This window comes from Limulus polyphemus, unplaced genomic scaffold (genome assembly GCF_000517525.1).
Source record: "Limulus polyphemus unplaced genomic scaffold, Limulus_polyphemus-2.1.2 Scaffold4712, whole genome shotgun sequence".
NCBI lineage: Eukaryota > Metazoa > Arthropoda > Merostomata > Xiphosura > Limulidae > Limulus > Limulus polyphemus.
This window is the reverse complement of record NW_013670322.1, coordinates 13,783-32,665: the sequence shown is the minus strand read 5'-3', so window position 1 is coordinate 32,665 and position 18,883 is coordinate 13,783. Positions and strand designations below refer to the sequence as shown.

The following is an 18,883-nucleotide window of genomic DNA, read 5'->3' as shown; positions in this document are numbered from 1 at the left end:
TATGTATCTTAAAGGAAAATTAGTGGTTTTACCCATTTTTTTTGTTCATTTCTTTACACTGAATGTTTTAACAGGAAAACCATGAAATTATTCAAAATGATACAATATATCAATCTCACCAGTAGTAAACGGTATAAAAACAAATAGGTAATTTAAGAATTAATAATACATACTCTATATTATTTTTACAATTATAACTTTACTAATTCGACTGGGAGGAGCCTAGTGGTTAGCTTACCAAACTGTATATCCGAGAATCCATGGTTTGCGTTCCATTGCTGCAGTAACGCAATCAGCATTTTTTTGGTCGTCGGTAATGGCCAAATCTCACTATTCGATTAAAATACCCCAACAGTTGGCGATGGGTGCTGTTGACTAGCTGCCTTTCTTCTAGTCTATCAGTTCAATATCAGGAACGGCTAGCACAGGTAGCCCTCGTGCAGCTTCAGCGAATTTCTGAAACAAACTATTACATATTGATACTAAAACTAATCGGGTAATGGAATCACAATTAATTTGGGTAACTGATAAAGAGATTTAGTTAAAATAATGAACGTGGTCTGATAATTTTAGCAACCCTTCACACTTATTAGTGTGAATTTAATTAATGTTTTAAACTAAATCGGTCTTCCAGCTTGGCCCGCCATGGCCAAGTGGTTAGGGCGCTCCACTCGCAATCTGCGGGTTCGAATCCCCGTCACACCAAACATGCTCGCCCTTTCAGCTGTGGGGGCATTATAATGTGACGGCCAATCCTACTATTCGTTGGTAAAAGAGTAGCCCAAGAGTTGGCGGCCGGTGGTGATGACTAGTCTTACACTGCTAAATTAGGGACGGCTAGCGCAGATAGCCCTCTTGTAGCTTTGCACGAAATTCAAAACACCCAAATTTTCCAGGTGATACAGAATCACCATTGTTATATAGTACTGATTTATCGCCCACTTTGATTCGATGCTATTGACAGTTATAGATTTAAATAATGAAGATACGATTTCATTCCAGATTTTCTCACTTGTGGCGTTCATCTGCGAAGAACAAATTCCAGACTGCTGGAGAACAGATACCACGTGCCTTATGTCAGTTTTCAAGCATTATTCCACCTACCGATATTTCGGCATTATCACATTACTGATTTTCCTATCATCCCTGAGTCTTTTCTTCTTTCGATTTACAAGGTTTTCTTTTTTAAAGAAAGTAACCCCTCTTTTCGGGCTGGTCACGGTAAGTTATATGACCTAAACGTTCCATTCTGTTTTCAAGAAAGTTTGTGATGTCAAATAGTTATTCGTTATAATTGAAGTATGTCTAAGACCACATAAAATGACTCAATATATTTCCAATAAGAATGAATCTTTATTAATTTAATTCCCTATCAAGCCAGAAATATCTGATCTATCAGTTTTAAGATATGTGTGTGAAAGAAAGCTGGCGTTTTTAATAACATCTAAATAATTAGCTTTATAAATACTTTAAATAATCAACGTCTCTTTTACAGAAGTCTTTGAGTTTAATTGTCTTCTATAAATCATTTAATACGCATGTTTGTTTGTAATTAAGCACAAAGCTACACAATGGGCTATCTGTGCTCTGCCCACCACGGGTATCGAAACCAGGATTTTGGCGTTGTAATTCTGCAGACATACTGCTATGCCACTGGAAGGGAGGGGTAATACGTAATATTGATTGAGGGGTAATATTGATTTGTCATACGTTATTTAGTTGTAAGGTAATTTACTGATTTTCCAGTTGTTGTGAATAACAGTAAGTTTAACTGAAATAAATACATAATTTTCTGTTCGTCCTGCTTACTCTAATTCTAAGTTGTAAGTGACTTAAAAATAAATTAATACTAATTACGGTTCACTTACTTAATGTAGCTCACCCAATAACAGTTGTTGTTCATAAAATTGATGATATAGATGGCACTTAGACCATTACTATATCTATCGTATCATAACCGGCTTACCCCCAGTGGCACAGCGGTATGTCTGCGGACTTACAACGCTAGAAACCAGGCTTTGATACCCGTGGTGGGCAGAGCACAGATAGCCCATTGTGCTGAATTACAAACAAACAAACAACTAACCGGCCTAAGAGAGCGTTGGTATTGACCTTTTTGGACCGAATAACGGTTGTCATTTTCATAATGCACCCACAACTGAAAGTACGGCATCACAGCACGAACCTTGGACTCTTCGGTCATAGCTCGGTACGCTAACAAGTAGGACAATTTTAGATCGTTAATGTATGAGTTATTAGTGTAAGAATACGAAGCTAATAATTGTACAGGATCGAAATTTCACGACGCTTTTTAAGCCTTTTGCACATTGGCTTCGATCTCGAGCTTATTTTTTTAATCTTCTCTAGCAAGCAGAAATAAATTATCCATTTTAAATGTTTATGTAAATAACTTTAACAGTGTTGTGGAAAAAAAGGATCTTGGTGTTTTGGTTTATCAGTTTCTTAAGACATCCAAGCAGTGTGCTGTTGCAAGTGGTAGGGCAAAATAGAAATTTAGGTTGTATTTACATAAATATCGATTGCAAGTCTAAAAAGATTAGGTTTCACTGTATAGGTTGCTGGTTAGGGCAGATTTAGCGTATTGTGTTCAGTCTTGGGGCCCTTACCTTAGGTAGGCCATGAACTGTTGGAAAGGGTTCAGAGGAGGGCTACTAGGATGATACCTGGGATGGAAAGGTTGTTAAGATCTCTGAATTGTTTTCTCTTGAAACAAACAAATAGAGTTAGAAGGAATTTGATTGACAATTAAGATTGTTAAGGGAGCTGTTAATGTTAACCACCATATTTTTTCGTACTCAATAGTGAGAATGGTAAGATTAGTGGACATTTTGGCGCGGTAGGAGTCATCTTCAACTAAGACAATTTTATTTTTGTAACAGGTGTTTGGCTTTTCGAATGTGTTGCCTTCGGGATTGGTGGATGCTGTAAATATAAGGGAGTTTAAGGGAAGGCGTAATATATATTTACATGAGAAGGGCTAGCTTTTTTAGTTTAATGTATGAGACAGACCCCTTGTTTTGAAATGTATTATATTATTATAAAAGGCTTAACACGCGGTTGTTACCAAAACTTCAGTGCTGTGAAAATAATAATATATGAAAAATAATGGGGAATTACTTCAACTCCAAATGCTTTAAATATTTTATTGCGTGTGCTACTCCTAATTGTTGTCCGTTTGTTAGAATTACAAATATAAAATTATGGGTCATTTACAATCATGTTTATTTGGGCCAATTTGGGGCCGAGGGTGCGTTGTAAAAGTGACGGTCGACCCCCACTATTTGATCAGAGTACCCTAAGAGTTGACAATGGATTCTGTTGACGAGTAGCCTTCCCTTCAGTCTACTGAACCAGTTAAAAAAAGGGAGACAGCTAACCCTTGTTTAGCGTTACACGAATTTCCGAGACAAAAAACCTTCGGCAAAATAGTATTTATTGAGTAACCCCACATTTCGTCGTATGTCATATCCAACAAGACTTTATTTTTCACAGCATGGAATTTATCTGGGAGTCACAAGCGTCTTGCTGTTCTTCGCAGATTTGTTCCTTTTTATTCAGATGAGTGGATTCGTCGCCCACAGATACGCAGCGGTAGGTTTCAGTTTCTTTTAATGAACTATTAGTCCTACAAAGGACAACTGTAGCTGTATCTTTGGTTGCCAATGAAGTCACGGGTAATTTAGTCAGGTTCCTTGTGTTGTAAAAGTAAAGTTAATTTTTGGAAGCATACCTTTTTTGAAAGCCAATACAAAGACCTGTCCAAAAAATGTGTTTCCATTTTTTTTCCTCCGAGGATTAAGTAACATATGGCAGGGTTAAGATTAGACGTTGCAAACATAAAAAAAATCCCAAAATTTACGACATTGAAATGTAATTTATTGATTCGTCAATTATCTATTTATGTTATGTGATTGATACGATGTGACAAAGGATAAAACATGAATTTTGGAGTTTTATCATTATATATGTTCATAATTACGCAAACTGTTGATTTGTACTTTTGTCACTTCGTTTGTTTGTTTGTTGGAAATTAAGCACAAAGCTACACAATGGGCTATCTGTTCTCTGCCCACCACGGGTATCGAAACCCGGATTCTAGCGTTGTAAGTCCGCAGACATACCGCTGTGCTACTGGGGGGCAAATCAGCAGCAAAAAGGTACAGATATTTACTTTCGTTACGCGTAAATTTTCATACTATAAAACATACGAATATCTACATGGAATTTGGCAATAGATTGTATGTACACCTTGAAAATCTTTGTGTACATGTAATCTTTTGCCTTATTTCAATAAAAGTATGTCAGCTTTATACTTCTTTCATACTGTATATTAGGCCTTGTAAGATATTCATGTTTCTTTGGCATAGGTTCCATCTTTTTCAGTATCAGCAATTCATCGTCAGAGTCGCCAGTTTGAACCTCGTTGGGGCCGTCGTTTTCACATTCTAGACAGAGACAAAGGTCAGTACTGGTCATACCATTAGATTTACAATTACATCAATTCGAAGCACAACTGCTCTTTTTACGTGCACACTTTACCAACTCCAGTATTGACTTAGGGTCTGGTTGGAGTTTTGTTGGGAGAGGTATCAAAGGAAAGCGCCCTCCTCAACCCATCCATTTCCTCTCGGATCCAAATCTTGTTGCATAGCAGTGTGAGTCTGGCTCCAAATAGAAGTCTGAATGTGTGCACGAAGAATATCTTCATGTGAAACAGCTTTGGTAAGGGTAAAGTGTTCACTCTCTGCTTGATACTTGCAGAACTGATGACACCTGAGCTGTTTGATATCAATGATGCACACACACTCGTTGGACAATATGCTCCGCACACAAATTTAACAATCTTCTGTTTCAGGATCAATGTCACATATATCCCCAAGAGCTTTAAAGGCTGCTATGATGCTCTTCTCTGCGCTGAAAAAGTGCCTAAACCATGTCTGTCTGCTTTTACGTGCTATCACTTCCTGCGTGAAATCCTGGCAAGGTTAATGCTCTGTCCGGACCAAGGGCATTGTAAATTTGCTGTATATCAACCTTTCCAGATTTCATACACACTGTTATATTTGAAACCAGTCTGTGACAGTTTGCAATGATAAGGATTAGGTCATCGGTATCGGGAGAGAACTCTGAAGCAAATGAGGCACGCCATATTATAAGAGTATCAACTTCTTCATGATTATTAGCACAGATTGGTTCATATTCTTTACTACAGAGGGTGTTTCCACCTGCGGATGCATATACTGCTTTGCTTGTATGACTGTAGGCTTTAATATATTTCTTTGCAAGATACACAGTTAGAACCTACTTGGTTTTACTTGAGGACAATAATTTGGGAATTGGAATGTTCGTTATATTTGTTTTGTCATCCACTTTGTAAGTGACCTCCTTTATATCTTCAAAATGTATGGTTATTTCTTTATTAGCTTAATTAGGTTGAAGAAAGAAAAATTCTCTTAACTATACTTGATAATAATTTGTCGTGAATGAAAAAATTGGTTATCTTGCTTACGCCTAAAATAACTTTTTAATGACCGGGACGGCAGCAGTCTGCAGGTCCAGTTTTTTCAAACATGACACTTATAGATAGATATATATATAGTAAATATGTAGAAAAGAAAACAACAATGCAAAGAAATGATATACGATACCTACAGAATATTTCTTCTCTGTGTGTTGTTACGTAAGTGGGTGTTATTACTAGCCTAAATTTGCCAAACACTCTTAATTAAAGAATCTGCGGAAGATATCTTATTGGCGCTTGTGTGAAAAAATTGTGACGTCAGCAAACATAGATAAAAGGTGAAAAAACGTAGAAACGCATTTTTTTTTCCGTTCACGGCCTTATGTGATAGTAAATAACCAGTAAATATAAAGTTAACAAGATGTTATTACAACAGGCTAAAAATCCGGTTTTCCGACAAACATGACGCTTATATGTATATGATATTTTTATGGAATGGAAAACAATTACCACTCAAAATGACATAAATTAGGATAAATAGTGTTTTCTGTTAAATGTTGTGTGAAAAACGTGTTTGAATTAGTCTGAAATGCCGAACCCCGATTAAAAAATACATACTGTAGCTCAGTCTGAAAAAAATATGACGTCAGCAAATTTAGATAAACGGTTGATCAAAAAAAGGAAACATGCAGTTTTTGTTCCTTATACCTATAAATATGGCAAATCATCAAAAAACATAACATTAATAACTATTTCCTACGGAATTACACAACGAACCTGGCTAATTATTCGTTATTCAATAACTGTGACTATGCATGTCTACCAAGCCTCATCAGTTTCTTATCGCATTTACTTTTGTAGTTTTATCTCTCTATCTAGCTGGCTTATTTACGAATATAGACAAATAAATAAATATTCATATTTTTCCAAACAGCTTATCTGACATAAGCTGAAGTTCACTCGTTTAACAACCATTATATTTTTACGTTTTCTCAATTTATCTATATTTTTTCTTCTCCAAAAGCAGTTTTTTTTTAATCGACTGGATTTTAAATGTCTTTTATTTGTAGTTTTCAATTCCTTCGAAGGCTCGGCATGACTAGGTGGTTAGGGCGCTCGACTCGCAATCTGCGGGTTCGAATCTCCATCACACCAAACATGCTCGTCATTTCAGCCGTGGGGGCATTATAATGTGACGGTCAATCCCACTATTCGTTGGTAAAAGAGTAGCCCAAGAGTTGGCGGTGATGACTAGCTGCCTTCCCTCTTGTCTTTCACTGCTAAATTAGGGACGGCCGTCAGCACTAGCCGTCCCTAATTTAGCAGTCTAGAGGGAAGGCAGCTAGTCATCACCACCCACCGCCAACTCTTGGGTCACTCTGTTACCAATGAATAGTGGGATTGACCATCACATTATAATACCTCACAACTGAAAGGGCGAGCATGTTTGGTGTGATAGGGATTCGAACCTGCAGATTGCGAGTCGAGTGCCTTAACCACCTGTTCTAGCTCCTGGAAATTACTCTTGAAATTTGTTAGTTCTTTTTGGCACAGAATGTGATTTCATTACTCTATACATTTTGAAGGAGACGTTCATGTTCTTAATAATATTTAATCTGGTTCACGCTCTATCTCATGACAGTTTCAAGTAGTTCAATAGATATGCAATTTTCTAAATTGAAAAATTTTGCTAAGTATTAGGTATTCTTAAGTCTGTATTCTGGGAGCAATTATTCCATACAATATAGAACATATCATTGTTAAGCTCATGATGGTTGGTTTCCAAAATATACCCCTCACCACAAAAAAAAACCTCTGTAAGTTTGTGAAACTTAAGGATTATCATTAAATATTTATTGGTGTGAACATACAGATGTGTAAACAATAATTTAGTCATTATTATAATTTATTATCAGTACGCTTATTCAAATCAATACTGTAAATGAACACCCTTACTGATGTACTTATATACAAGTGATGTCTTTTAAAGTAACAAGTTTGTTTTCAGATATTTGGTCTCTTTACTTTGGGATCTCTGATTCTACAGCTGGTGCATGAAATTATGAAACTAAGTGCTATAAAACAGGCTGCACATGATTCAGATCATGTTGAGAGTTCAGAGCATGAGGAATATGATCGGATGAACGAAGCATGGGCTCTTGACCAGCAATCAGAAACACAATCTATTAATGTACCCAAGTTGAGTTTCATTCGTCCACGATCCAGTTCAGTTGATTTACAGACAGATCAGGATGCAATCCCCAATGAACAAATGATGCAAATCAACTTAAATACTCATCAAAACACAGATTATGAGGACGTTTTCATAAGTAAAGAAACAAATGCTGATAATTCAAGCGAGGCCTCAAGCTCTGGTTCATCACAGGAAGAAAATGTTTGGGTTGTAACCAGAGAGTCGTAATACAGGGGCTGCAGGAAAATGTGAAAGAAACCATAACAAGTATAAAATACTCAGTAACTACAGATTTACTAGGTGGGGTGGGGGCTCAGTCAAGAGGTGGAATGCTCTGGGGGGAAGGGCCTTGTGCTGAGAAACTTGTGTCTTAATAAACTCATTGTTCTAACTAAGGTTGCCAGCTGAATGTTTTCCTAGTTAAGTCAGCGCTCATATTTATATACGAGTGACTATCATTCTGCAGTACACAAGCATTGAAAAACTCGGATAAAAGGTAATAGAGGATAAATTAACACATCTAAATAAAAACGTTTAGTTTTCTTTTGTGCAATGTTTTGAGTAGATGTCCTTCGTCACACATTAAAAACATTTTCAACCATTTGAGTAGAAACAAATCGAGAAAAAGTGTTATAAACATACCCGGCATAAAAACAAAGTCCTAGACTAATTGAACTTTTAGTTTACTAATCAAATATATTCATGATAATGTTAGGAAGAATGCTTACTAAAAGACTACCTATATTTAAAGTTGATGACAAAAAAAACATGCTTAAATGTACATCTAGTTTGTGTGGTTTCAGAAATAAGTATGTTTTTTCTTTATACATCAATACACCTTATATTTAGAGGGTGCCTAATAAACATAAACAGAAGTTAAGTGATACTAAGACACCTTGTATTTATAAGGTGCCTAATAAACATAAACAGATGTTAAGTGATACTAAGGTACCTTATATTTATGGGATGCCTAATAAACAGAACATAGATCTTACACCTATGGGCAGGTTAGGGTAGTTTTAGTTACAACTTTATTAACCTTTCATACTTGGAAGTTTGAACTTTATGCTTTACTAGAGATGGTGTTGTTTAGGTTAATCTTGATGATTTTCATATTTTCACTCGCATACCAATCCATGAATATATTGATTGTGCTTTTTCCTACCTTCAGAATGACTTGTGTCTGAAAACACACTTTCTTTTAGTATCACTTAACTTCTGTTTATGTTTATTAGGCACCCTCTAAATATAAGGTGTCTTAGTATCACTTAACATCTGTTTATGTTTATTAGGCACCTTATAAATACAAGGTGTCTTAGTATCACTTAACTTCTGTTTATGTTTATTAGGCACACTCTAAATATAAGGTGTCTAAGCATCACTTAACCATAATACGTGATAAAAAAAAAATTAATTAATTATGTTTATTTAAATCCAATAAATATTGTTTCTTTTCCCCTACCTGTAATAGGTTTATTACGTAAAAACGAACTGTATTTGAGAACACCTAACATTTAATTCTTAGTTCATGCACTGATGATGAGGTCTCTCGTTTCTTTTAAAACATTAATTTCTTCTTTAATCAAGTTAGGTTTCAATAATCTTTATTTATTCACCAGTATTTTACTTTATTAGAAAAATCAAATCATTTAATAAAAACCCAACCTTTGGAACTTGTAAAAAATAAACACAATGGATAACGTAATAGAATGATTCTTTACTCTGTTTTCTTTAACAATTTTTCCCTTTATTTATCCTTCCAAATTAATCAAATAAATAGTTATGTAACACATTCCTCAAATCCTGTTTCAATATCTAACAAGGGAGGTTCTTTTTTTGGGAAAGAGAGAAAAGAACTTTCTTTTCCAACAACTGAGAACTGGTCATATGAAAACAAATTATGGATAACGGAGTTTAATAGTCTTTTTATTTTGCATTTTCAGTTAAATTATTATGCTTTCTTTTTCTAGGCTAATTAACTTTCACAACCTTTGATAATTCATTTGTCATCCATTGAATAAAGAATGAAAAAAAAACGCAATCTTCAGGTGTAGCCAACCTTGTGAAAAAGCCCCTGCTAGCAGTAACATTTTATTATGAAAAAAACAAAAACAGCCCTTCATATTTAAACTGCAAGTAATAGTTGACTTTAAAGATTAAACATTAACTTTCATGTTTTTTTAGTTGGTATTAGAGCTGAGCAATTACTTCAATTACCTACTAAAAATAATCAATTCATAAAAAATTAGTGTTTACGAAAATTACTACTTCCGATTCTTTCAATTATCCAAGTCTCATGAGAATAATTGATTAATTGAATGTAATTAATTATTGAACCTAATGACTAATTGTCCAGCTCTACCCAGTATTGGTAATATTGGAAAGAAATTTTTGAATAAATCCTTCGCTTCTGCGGGTCTTGAGAAGAATTAAATCCAATTTGACTTTCCTTACTTTTAAAACGAGCTAAAGTTTTCTCAGTAAAAGCTTCAAGAATTCTGTTATTGTGTCAAAACTATAAGTTCTTTAGGACTGAATTTATTGACTCACTGAAGGTTAGATTGAATTTGGATCAGGACAAGATTTCTATTTTAGAAGAAAGATGGTACAGTTTCATGTATTTTGTGATTCAGTCCCACCTGTCAAAACTTCATCTTGCCAAAATTAACATACATATGAGATTCTAAAAGAAAACAGTATTCAAGAGTGATCAAAATTTTTTTGTATGGCATGTGTTTCAACACACTGAAAACCTTATGACTGTTGAAGCTGGTGAACATACAACATATAAAGTACAAAATTAATTTGTTTACTATATGTAGTGAATCAAAGAGGGCTGCTTAACTCGAAGTACCTAAAGTAAAGGTTTACCACGTTTATAATTTCACTGTTTAATTCAAAAACGGTAGAGTAAGTGGTGCACCCGCACAGAGCACCAACCCACATGGGGGTGCACCCTGCACAGAGCACCAACCCACAGGGGGTGTGTGCACCTGCACAGAGCACCAACCCATGGGGGGGGGGGTGACTTTGCATCTTTTAAAGCAAGGATAGATTAGACTTTTTTGAGGAGGGATGCAAATTAATATCTTACACAGGGCACCAATAACAAACAGTATGGTCCTATTCCCAAATTATATTATTAATTTCATTTTCATATCAAACTTTTTTTCTGTCACAAATCTTAAGCACTACAAAATCCCCCTTCGTCTAACAAGGATGGTGATTTACGTATTTCATTTATTATTGTTACATAACTTCAGATGCCAAAGCATACATACCACCAAAACACTGTTTAGTTTAATACATTTATTTATTCATGTCTATTAGAAGAACACCCAATTTTTCAAGCTTAACTATATCTGTATAATAAATTTTTCTGACAAAAAAAAAGAAAAACCACAGCTCTGTTACACATCCACAGAATTCTGGTTGTTTTAATACATTTGACCTCACCTTATAAATTCAAATATACCACTCACAATTTAGGTAATTCTTGGTAATTTAATAGAGGAAAAAACCACATCAATAAAGTAAAACACGAGATATATCATGCACATAAATATCAAACAGAATGAAAAGCTCTGTGGTTGATATATCATTTTCTATATAAAAAACTAGCCACCAGTTCCAATAACTTTAAAATTATTCAACTGCCAAGAAGTAGCTGGATGTTAATTATTAAAGTATCCAACAAATTCTAAGGCCTTTTTCTATGCCTCATACAAAACTGCATTATAAAGCATCAACAGAAGATTAGACAAATTTCTAACATTTCATAAATTCTAAACAAAACAACATTTTAACTGGTACCCTAAGTTTCAGCTTAATGCAAACATATGCTTCTTAAGAGTGAGCGGCAAAAAACACATTTATGAAAATTCTCTTTAACTCTTTAAAACATTCCTTTTTATTCAACACAAAAATTTTGTAAAATTGCAATCTTTAATGTTCCAAGTTTTTAATTTACACATACAGAAAGATATATATATATATATATATCTACTACTATTATTATTACACGTAACACTTGAAGACATTTAAAACAAAGTCTGTAGTTTTAATTAAAAACAAAACACCTGAGAGAAATTCTACTGTTTCACCATCATTTAAAAGTGAGGAAATCTTTTTTTTCCAACATAAACAAAATATACAAATATCAGAATAACATCTTTCTCGAACATTATTTTTCTATTATGATCAGAGCACATGGTTTATTAATAATACATCAGCATTACTCGGTGATAAATAAAATCTATCAGAAATGTGGTTATAATACATATTTTAGTTTAATATTCAGCAGCCAAGTTGAATACCCATGTTTTTAGAGACTGAATATGCTTAAGATATGTTAATCTGATTATTAAATAAAGACAAAATTGAAATATACATGATTACCATGTCCAAACAATAATTGAGATACCTGTGGCAACTTTAAAGCCTAAACACTCAAAATATTGTAGATGTAACAAGGTATCAAAAGCAATACCCTAAATCTGAAAAAAGTGAATTCAACCAACATTATACACCTCCCTTCAAGTGGGCTAACCTAAACATATTTTTTTCAAACTGTATCTAGACTTAATGGTACATAAATAAAGTGAAATCTGCTTCCTAGTTTCGACAAAGAGGACAAACTATAACAATATGAACCTAAACATATTTTTCAAACTGTATCTAGACTTAATGATGCGTAAATAAAGGAAAATCTTCCTAATTTTTAGGAAGAGGATTTTTCTACTCTTCCTTAAAACTTACAATTATGCATTTACTAATCTTAAAACATAATTAAACACAAATTTTGATGAAAAAAAAAAAGAACTCGGTGACTATGGCACACTCAGATGTGCAAACACATACCAACGTGATGCTGCATGTTCCCCTCTTCTATTGCAGGTTAGTTAATAAATCAGATCTGGACCTCTGAAGAAATTCGTAGAAGAATCCACTTCACAAGCAAAAATTAAAGAGTAACATAAAATAAAAGGTTTTGTCTCCTGTTAATCTCCAGGTGAACTCATTGCAGCTTCTTCGGGTACTAAGGAAATAAAGAGTAACATAAAATAAAAGGTTTTCTCTCCTGTTAATCTCCAGGGGAACTCATTGCAGCTTCTTCGGGTACTAAGGAAATAAAGAGTAACATAAAATAAAAGGTTTTGTCTCCTGTTAATCTCCAGGTGAACTCATTGCAGCTTCTTCAGGTACTAAGGAAATTAGCAACACGTATTAAACGAGCTCAATCTTATGTTTCTTTTAACTACACAAATACTACATTTAACTCTCATTAACACACCTTAGAAAAGTTACGTTATGGAACACCTGGGGTCTAATAGGATCCCAGCACAAAATTACCATTATAGTACGTTCTGGATTTAAATTCCAAAAACCAATTGCATTACAAATTTTATTAGGGTTAGCATGCAATGTGAACAACATAACAGTATATATGTATTCTAGAGGAAATATATTGACAGATTATAATATAATAAGATTTTCTGGGTTTTGGGGGGTGCTGAATTTATATGTCGCACAGGGCACCATCAGATATCGGTACGGCATGATAAAATAGTTTGTTCATGAATAGCAAGAGTTTAACCCTAGGTTACTGATGCTATCGCTTTTACTCACTATGGCAGATGCTTTAATATACGAGTCTGTACAATATCTCCCTTCATGTTTGTACTTTGTTATCTTAATCTATACAGACTACTCTAACTTCAGACAACTTAGTAAATAAACAAATCAAACAGAAACAGAGACAAGTTAGTGGTTAGTAATACTTTGAATGCTGCAAAAATCTCCAGACAGTACTCTTCCTGTCGTATATATATTTTTTATGTTTCTGTTTTGGTTGGACTGCTTCATTTAAAGATTGATGTTGTTCAAGACCCACACATAGGTTCTACAAACAAAGCTTTAATAAGATAGATAACACCAAGTAAACATTAAAGACATGAAAATTTTAAATTATTAATCAAAACATATAAGGTCAAGCTAACTGGTCTATCAACACCTAGGCTTAGCGTGGCCCAGAAACTGTGATAGCGTGCCAAATTGTGGACCCCAAGGTATAATCTAGGACCTGGGCAATCAGGACCAAAAGTTTATATCTCTAAAACTTTTCTGGGTAAATTAATCAATAACATATTTCAAAAAATCACGACACATTTGCATTAGTGAAAGACTAAATCTTGAAATGGCACCAAAAACATTCAGATGTTTGGAAGGCAGGGGAGGTTAGGTCACTTTTTGATGTTTTCCTGAAAATATTTGCATTTCTGTATTGGATAATAAAAAGTTTGAGGTATGTTTCAATCAAGTGACTAAATATTACCTTATAGTATCTTTTAGCCTAATTTTGAAAGTTTACTTTTTTTAAATTATCAAACACATATAAGTCTGAAAATGCTAACTCTAATGAGCGGTACTATTCGTACGGTCTCACAGTGAATCGTGCCCTGAAGTTGCATTTAGTACGCTGATGTCACATAGTTAACTTAAAATATTGATGCATTTTGGAAATAAAATAATTGCTTTGCGAGGAAATTACAAAATGTACAAGAAAATAAAAGAGGTGAACCACTAGTCAAATTAAAATAAGTTTACTGTCAAATACGAAAATGTTTCGGATAACAGCCTGCCATCAGGTTGCCAGAGAGGAAAAAAACAAATATTAGAAGAAACAGGGTATATATAAAAAAAACGGAATAAAAAACACAGAACGTGTGGCTCAAAGTTTCAAGATCATATTCTTCAGTTAAAATTAAAACAAAGAAAATATGAGAAGTAATGCACACTAAGTATTAAATTAATTTATTGAGTAAAGGTTGAAGAAATAAAAAATCATGCAAAAGATGGTAGTTTAGAGGAATGACATATTAAATAAACTAAGTAAAGAAAAAAAAAGGTAGAACATGCATAAAGGCAACAAAATGGTTAAATATACAAACAAAAAGAGAATGAAAGCAAGCATCTACTGACATTGTCCAGCGAGATACAACACCGAAAGATGTAGGAATTGAATATAAAGTCATTAAAAAAAATGACAGTAAATCTGGGATGTGACTTGCTAAATAAATCAAAACAAATAAATATAAAGGCAACAACTTTGGTTAAGAAAAGAGCTTGATATAATAAACAAACTTAAGTGGTCAAGATAATGAATAAGAAAAAGAACATACACGTTGAACAAAACTGTTAACCCTCATCAACACACCTTTGAAAAGTTACATTACCGAACATGTGGGGTAGGTCCATCTGCATCCTAGCACAAAATACCATAATAGTAAGCTCTGGATTGAAATTCCAAAAATTAGTTGCATAACAACTATTATTAGGGTTAGCATGCAATGTAAACAACATAAAAATGTGTATTTTAGAGGAAATATGTTGACAATTCAAGAAATTAAAAAATTATACAAATCAAAAATGCTGATTAGACTCCTATATTCTAGTCATTATCTACTGAAATTGTACATTGTGGGTCACCTTGGGTCCTACCAGACCCCAACAGAAATGTATCCTTATAGTAGGCTATGGATTAAAAATCCAATAAGCGGGTTATATACAATATAACAAGGATTCGATAAAACAGGGCATTATAAGCAGTCATCATAGAGAACGCTTGTTGAGGAATGAGATGTGCATACATGCTTACTACAGTGATGTTATAAACAAACAGACGAGATGATACTGTACTGCTTTGATGGATTATTCTCTATATAATCAAATAAACATTTAGAAATTTGTTTAGTATGCTATAGGGTGAACTTTATAAATAGTGACGGTCAATGTCAGTATGGGGTCTGCGGGGACCCCAGATGGATAATAGATACAAACTCCATCTGCCTGTTTCAAAAACAATAGAGTCATATTAATCCAGGGTTTCTGCTTGACAGTTACTTGAATTGATAAAAATTTGTAATAATTATGCAAAAAGATATACAACCGTGAAAAATATTGGGGTCCATGTGGACTCCAGGTGTGATGATGAGGGTTAAATAGTAAGCTACTGAACTGTTTTTATAAAGTATAAAAACAAAACTAAAAACAGTTTAAAACCAAATCTATCAGCTAAAATCATACTGCAAAAAATTAGTCTTTAGAACAGCATATTATAATTAAGCCTCACTACAAATATATACATACAAATCCAAAGATTTAATGATGTTTTAAACACAGCAAAATTCTATTTTCAATAAAGTTTTGTTTCTTTAGTGTTAGATTTTATCCATACATCTCTTTAAAATGTTCAAACCAACAAAACCAAAATATATATATGTAAATGTTCAAGCTATTTAATGTGTGCTGGCCTCACTAATTCTTGCACAAATGTGGGGGTGGGAATATACCATGAATAGTTGTTATGATAGACAGTGTGGTTGAAGTATTACTATACACTTCTTCTTGAAAAAACCCTCAAGGACTGAATAAAAAGTGTAGTGTTTTAAAATACAACAGGCCTAATATTAATGTCTTCTGACAAGTATAACTAGTTTTAATGAGAAATTTGTTGTTGTTTTTTTCATATAATAAAATTATTTTTTCTATTTTGTTTTTCAAACTTACAATCTGTAAATTATTTTTGGTTGTTGAAGCCTAAGCATTAATTTATGCTGCATCTCAGAAAAACTTATCTTTGGAAAAAACTCAAGTTAAAAACACTTAATATTTAGATTTCAACCAAAAGAAAAGAAAAAAAAAACAATCGATGAATTCTGAACTATGTTAACCATTATGCATAGCTCAAAAATCCTCCCAAGTTCCATCCTGGCCATATCGTTCTAACCAAGTTTATCAGAACCTGACAGCTGACTTCTGCAATCGGAGATTAAGGTCTCAGTTTTCACTGACTCACAGATATAAATATTTATAAATTCTCTAAAACAAAGAGAGAACATACTGAATTGTTCAGTTCAATTTCAAGCACTTTTCAAGGACTTTCTAAGCACTCTTAGGTTGTTTTGAAGGACTTTTTGAGAAGCTAAAATCAATTGGATTCTACTGAAATTTTATAAAATTCCTATTTATTAGTTCAACATATGAATGTAGACTAAAAAGAAAAGACTTTATTTTTTGCACTCGACTCTGCAACATACATTAAAGTTAGATATATCCATATATTCTGCTATTATAACATTTTCAAGAACTTTTACATAAAAAGACCCCCTTTTCATGCCCTTCAAATTCCATTCTTGATTTCAAGAACTTTCAAAGATGCGAATGCGCCCTGCTAAAAATTATTTTAAAATAAAGATGATACAATGATATTATTAACAATATACCTTTAATTTAACCGTGCTTGATCTCGTTAACTTGTCTCTTTTGTTAACCATGTTATGCCAGGTTTGTATCTCTAGCTTCTTCCAAAACAAATCTTTGGAGGGTTGGAAACAAATTAGAAGCACATATCAATCATCATAATTAGTTGTCAGAAATCAACAGTAGGTAAAAAAAAACATACTGGGAAAATACTCTGAAAACCATGAAAAACAAACAAATTACTGTCGAATATCTTAGTAGAATTAACTAAAAATACTCCAGTTTAAAATTCAAAAGCATGCATGCTAAAGCTGGGTACATAAATAGGACTTGGTTAGGCCAACAATCACATTCTAGTGGCATAAAGATAAGTGGCTTACAGTCGTTCAGTAAGCTGGGTACATAAATAGGACTTGGTTAGGCCAACAATCACATTCTAATGGAATAAAGTTTAATTGGCTTACAGTCGTTCAGTAAGCTGGGTAGGTGGGACTAGTTGGAGAGGTGGTCTGAGAGGTGGTCACAGTCACGGTTCTCTCCCCTTGAGCTATCTCTCCAGTTCTCCAGGCTTTGTACTTCAAAAAAGTGTCTGTTCCATACAACAACATTGCAACAAATCCAAAGAACTAAAATAAAGACATCCATTTATTTTCATTTTAAATTCTCAACAGTTCTTCATAATCACAAGAATTTTACAATGGTAATACAGAGAATACAGTGAAAAATGCAAGAAAATAGTAATGTATAGCATCGTGTCATTTAGCTTTGGTGTGTACTGCTATATATATATGTATTTTTTTTCTATTTATGGAAGCCAATAAGTCCAACATTGATATGTTGAAGTGCCAGGTATATTGGGAGTTTATTTGAGACATCAGGTACTGATCTGGAGCCTTAACCTCCTTGTTTTATTTTCAATAAATACAGAGTATTAGATACAACAAATATTAAAAGGAACTGGATAAGGCTGAATTCTAGCTTCACAAACAGCCATGTATTTGAGACATCCAAGTCTGACATGATGATTATACTGTATAGATATGCGTTACCACTTGATATTGAAACATGTTACTAGAACAATCGTGTTTGAAGTGTTTATTTTTACAATTCATCTAAAAAAAAAGAGTATCCAATACAAAACTAAGTGTAATGACAAAACTTCCATAAACGAGTTGAAACTAACTGTAACTGAAATCTTTAAATAGAAAAATTAGCTATTATTAATATTATTATCTTGAAAAAGAGTTAATAAGATTTGAGTTTGAGAGATAAGATTAATTACTAGACAAATAAAATCCATCATCCTAAATAAGAATAAGCCTGCTGTCCACCTAATAGGTCTAAAACATGTAATTCTACTAGCTGACCAGTGGTAATGTTTGTAAAACAAGGAAAACCAACATCTGATATAACCCACGGATAACTTACTTAATCACAACTAGCTGACCAGTGATAATGTTAGAAAAACAAGGAAAACCAACATCTGACATAACCCAAGGATAACTTACTTAATCACAACTAGCTGACCAACGGTAATGTTTGTAAAACAAGGAAAACCAACATCAGACATAACCCAAGGATAACTTAACTACTACTAGCTGACCAGTGGTAATTTTAGTAAAACAAGGAAAACCAACATCAGACATAACCCAAGGATAACTTACTTAACTTTAGATATAAAACAATATTCTACACCAAATACCGTTCTACACGTGACCCAAGGATAACTTACTTAACTTTAGATATAAAACAATATTCTACACATGTGACTCAAGGATAAATTACTTAACTTTAGATATAAAACAATATTCTACAGATGTGACCCAAGGATAACTTACTTAACTTTAGATATAAAACAATATTCTACACATGTGACCCAAGGATAAGTTACTTAACTTTAGATATAAAACAATATTCTACAGATGTGACCCAAGGATAACTTACTT

The 18,883-nt window shown here is 33.5% G+C and overlaps 2 protein-coding genes across 4 annotated transcripts in view; one reads left to right on the top strand and one right to left on the bottom strand.

Annotated features, from left to right (window-relative positions):
- The window catches only part of LOC106471581, a 10,766-nt gene extending 2,699 nt beyond the window's left edge, over positions 1-8,067 (top strand). Inside the window, exons 2-4 of the mRNA XM_013932187.2 lie at positions 1,003-1,221; positions 3,514-3,612; positions 7,491-8,067. Coding sequence (XP_013787641.1) covers positions 1,003-1,221; positions 3,514-3,612; positions 7,491-7,904 — 732 coding nt within the window. The 3' untranslated portion in view covers positions 7,905-8,067. The remainder of the gene's footprint in view (positions 1-1,002; positions 1,222-3,513; positions 3,613-7,490) is intronic.
- Positions 8,068-10,970: 2,903 nt separating this feature from the next.
- The window catches only part of LOC106471580 (MARVEL domain-containing protein 1-like), a 13,594-nt gene continuing 5,681 nt past the window's right edge, over positions 10,971-18,883 (bottom strand). Inside the window, exons 5-6 of one of the 3 annotated variants that reach the window (XM_022400195.1) lie at positions 17,402-17,563; positions 10,971-12,714 (exon numbers count right to left, since the gene is read on the bottom strand). In XM_022400195.1, the coding sequence (XP_022255903.1) occupies positions 17,408-17,563 (156 nt within the window). In that variant the 3' untranslated portion in view covers positions 10,971-12,714; positions 17,402-17,407. Of the gene's footprint in view, positions 12,715-12,735; positions 12,881-17,401; positions 17,564-18,883 lie in introns of those variants that run through there. The other 2 variants (XM_013932186.2, XM_022400196.1) reach the window with 2 other exon arrangements.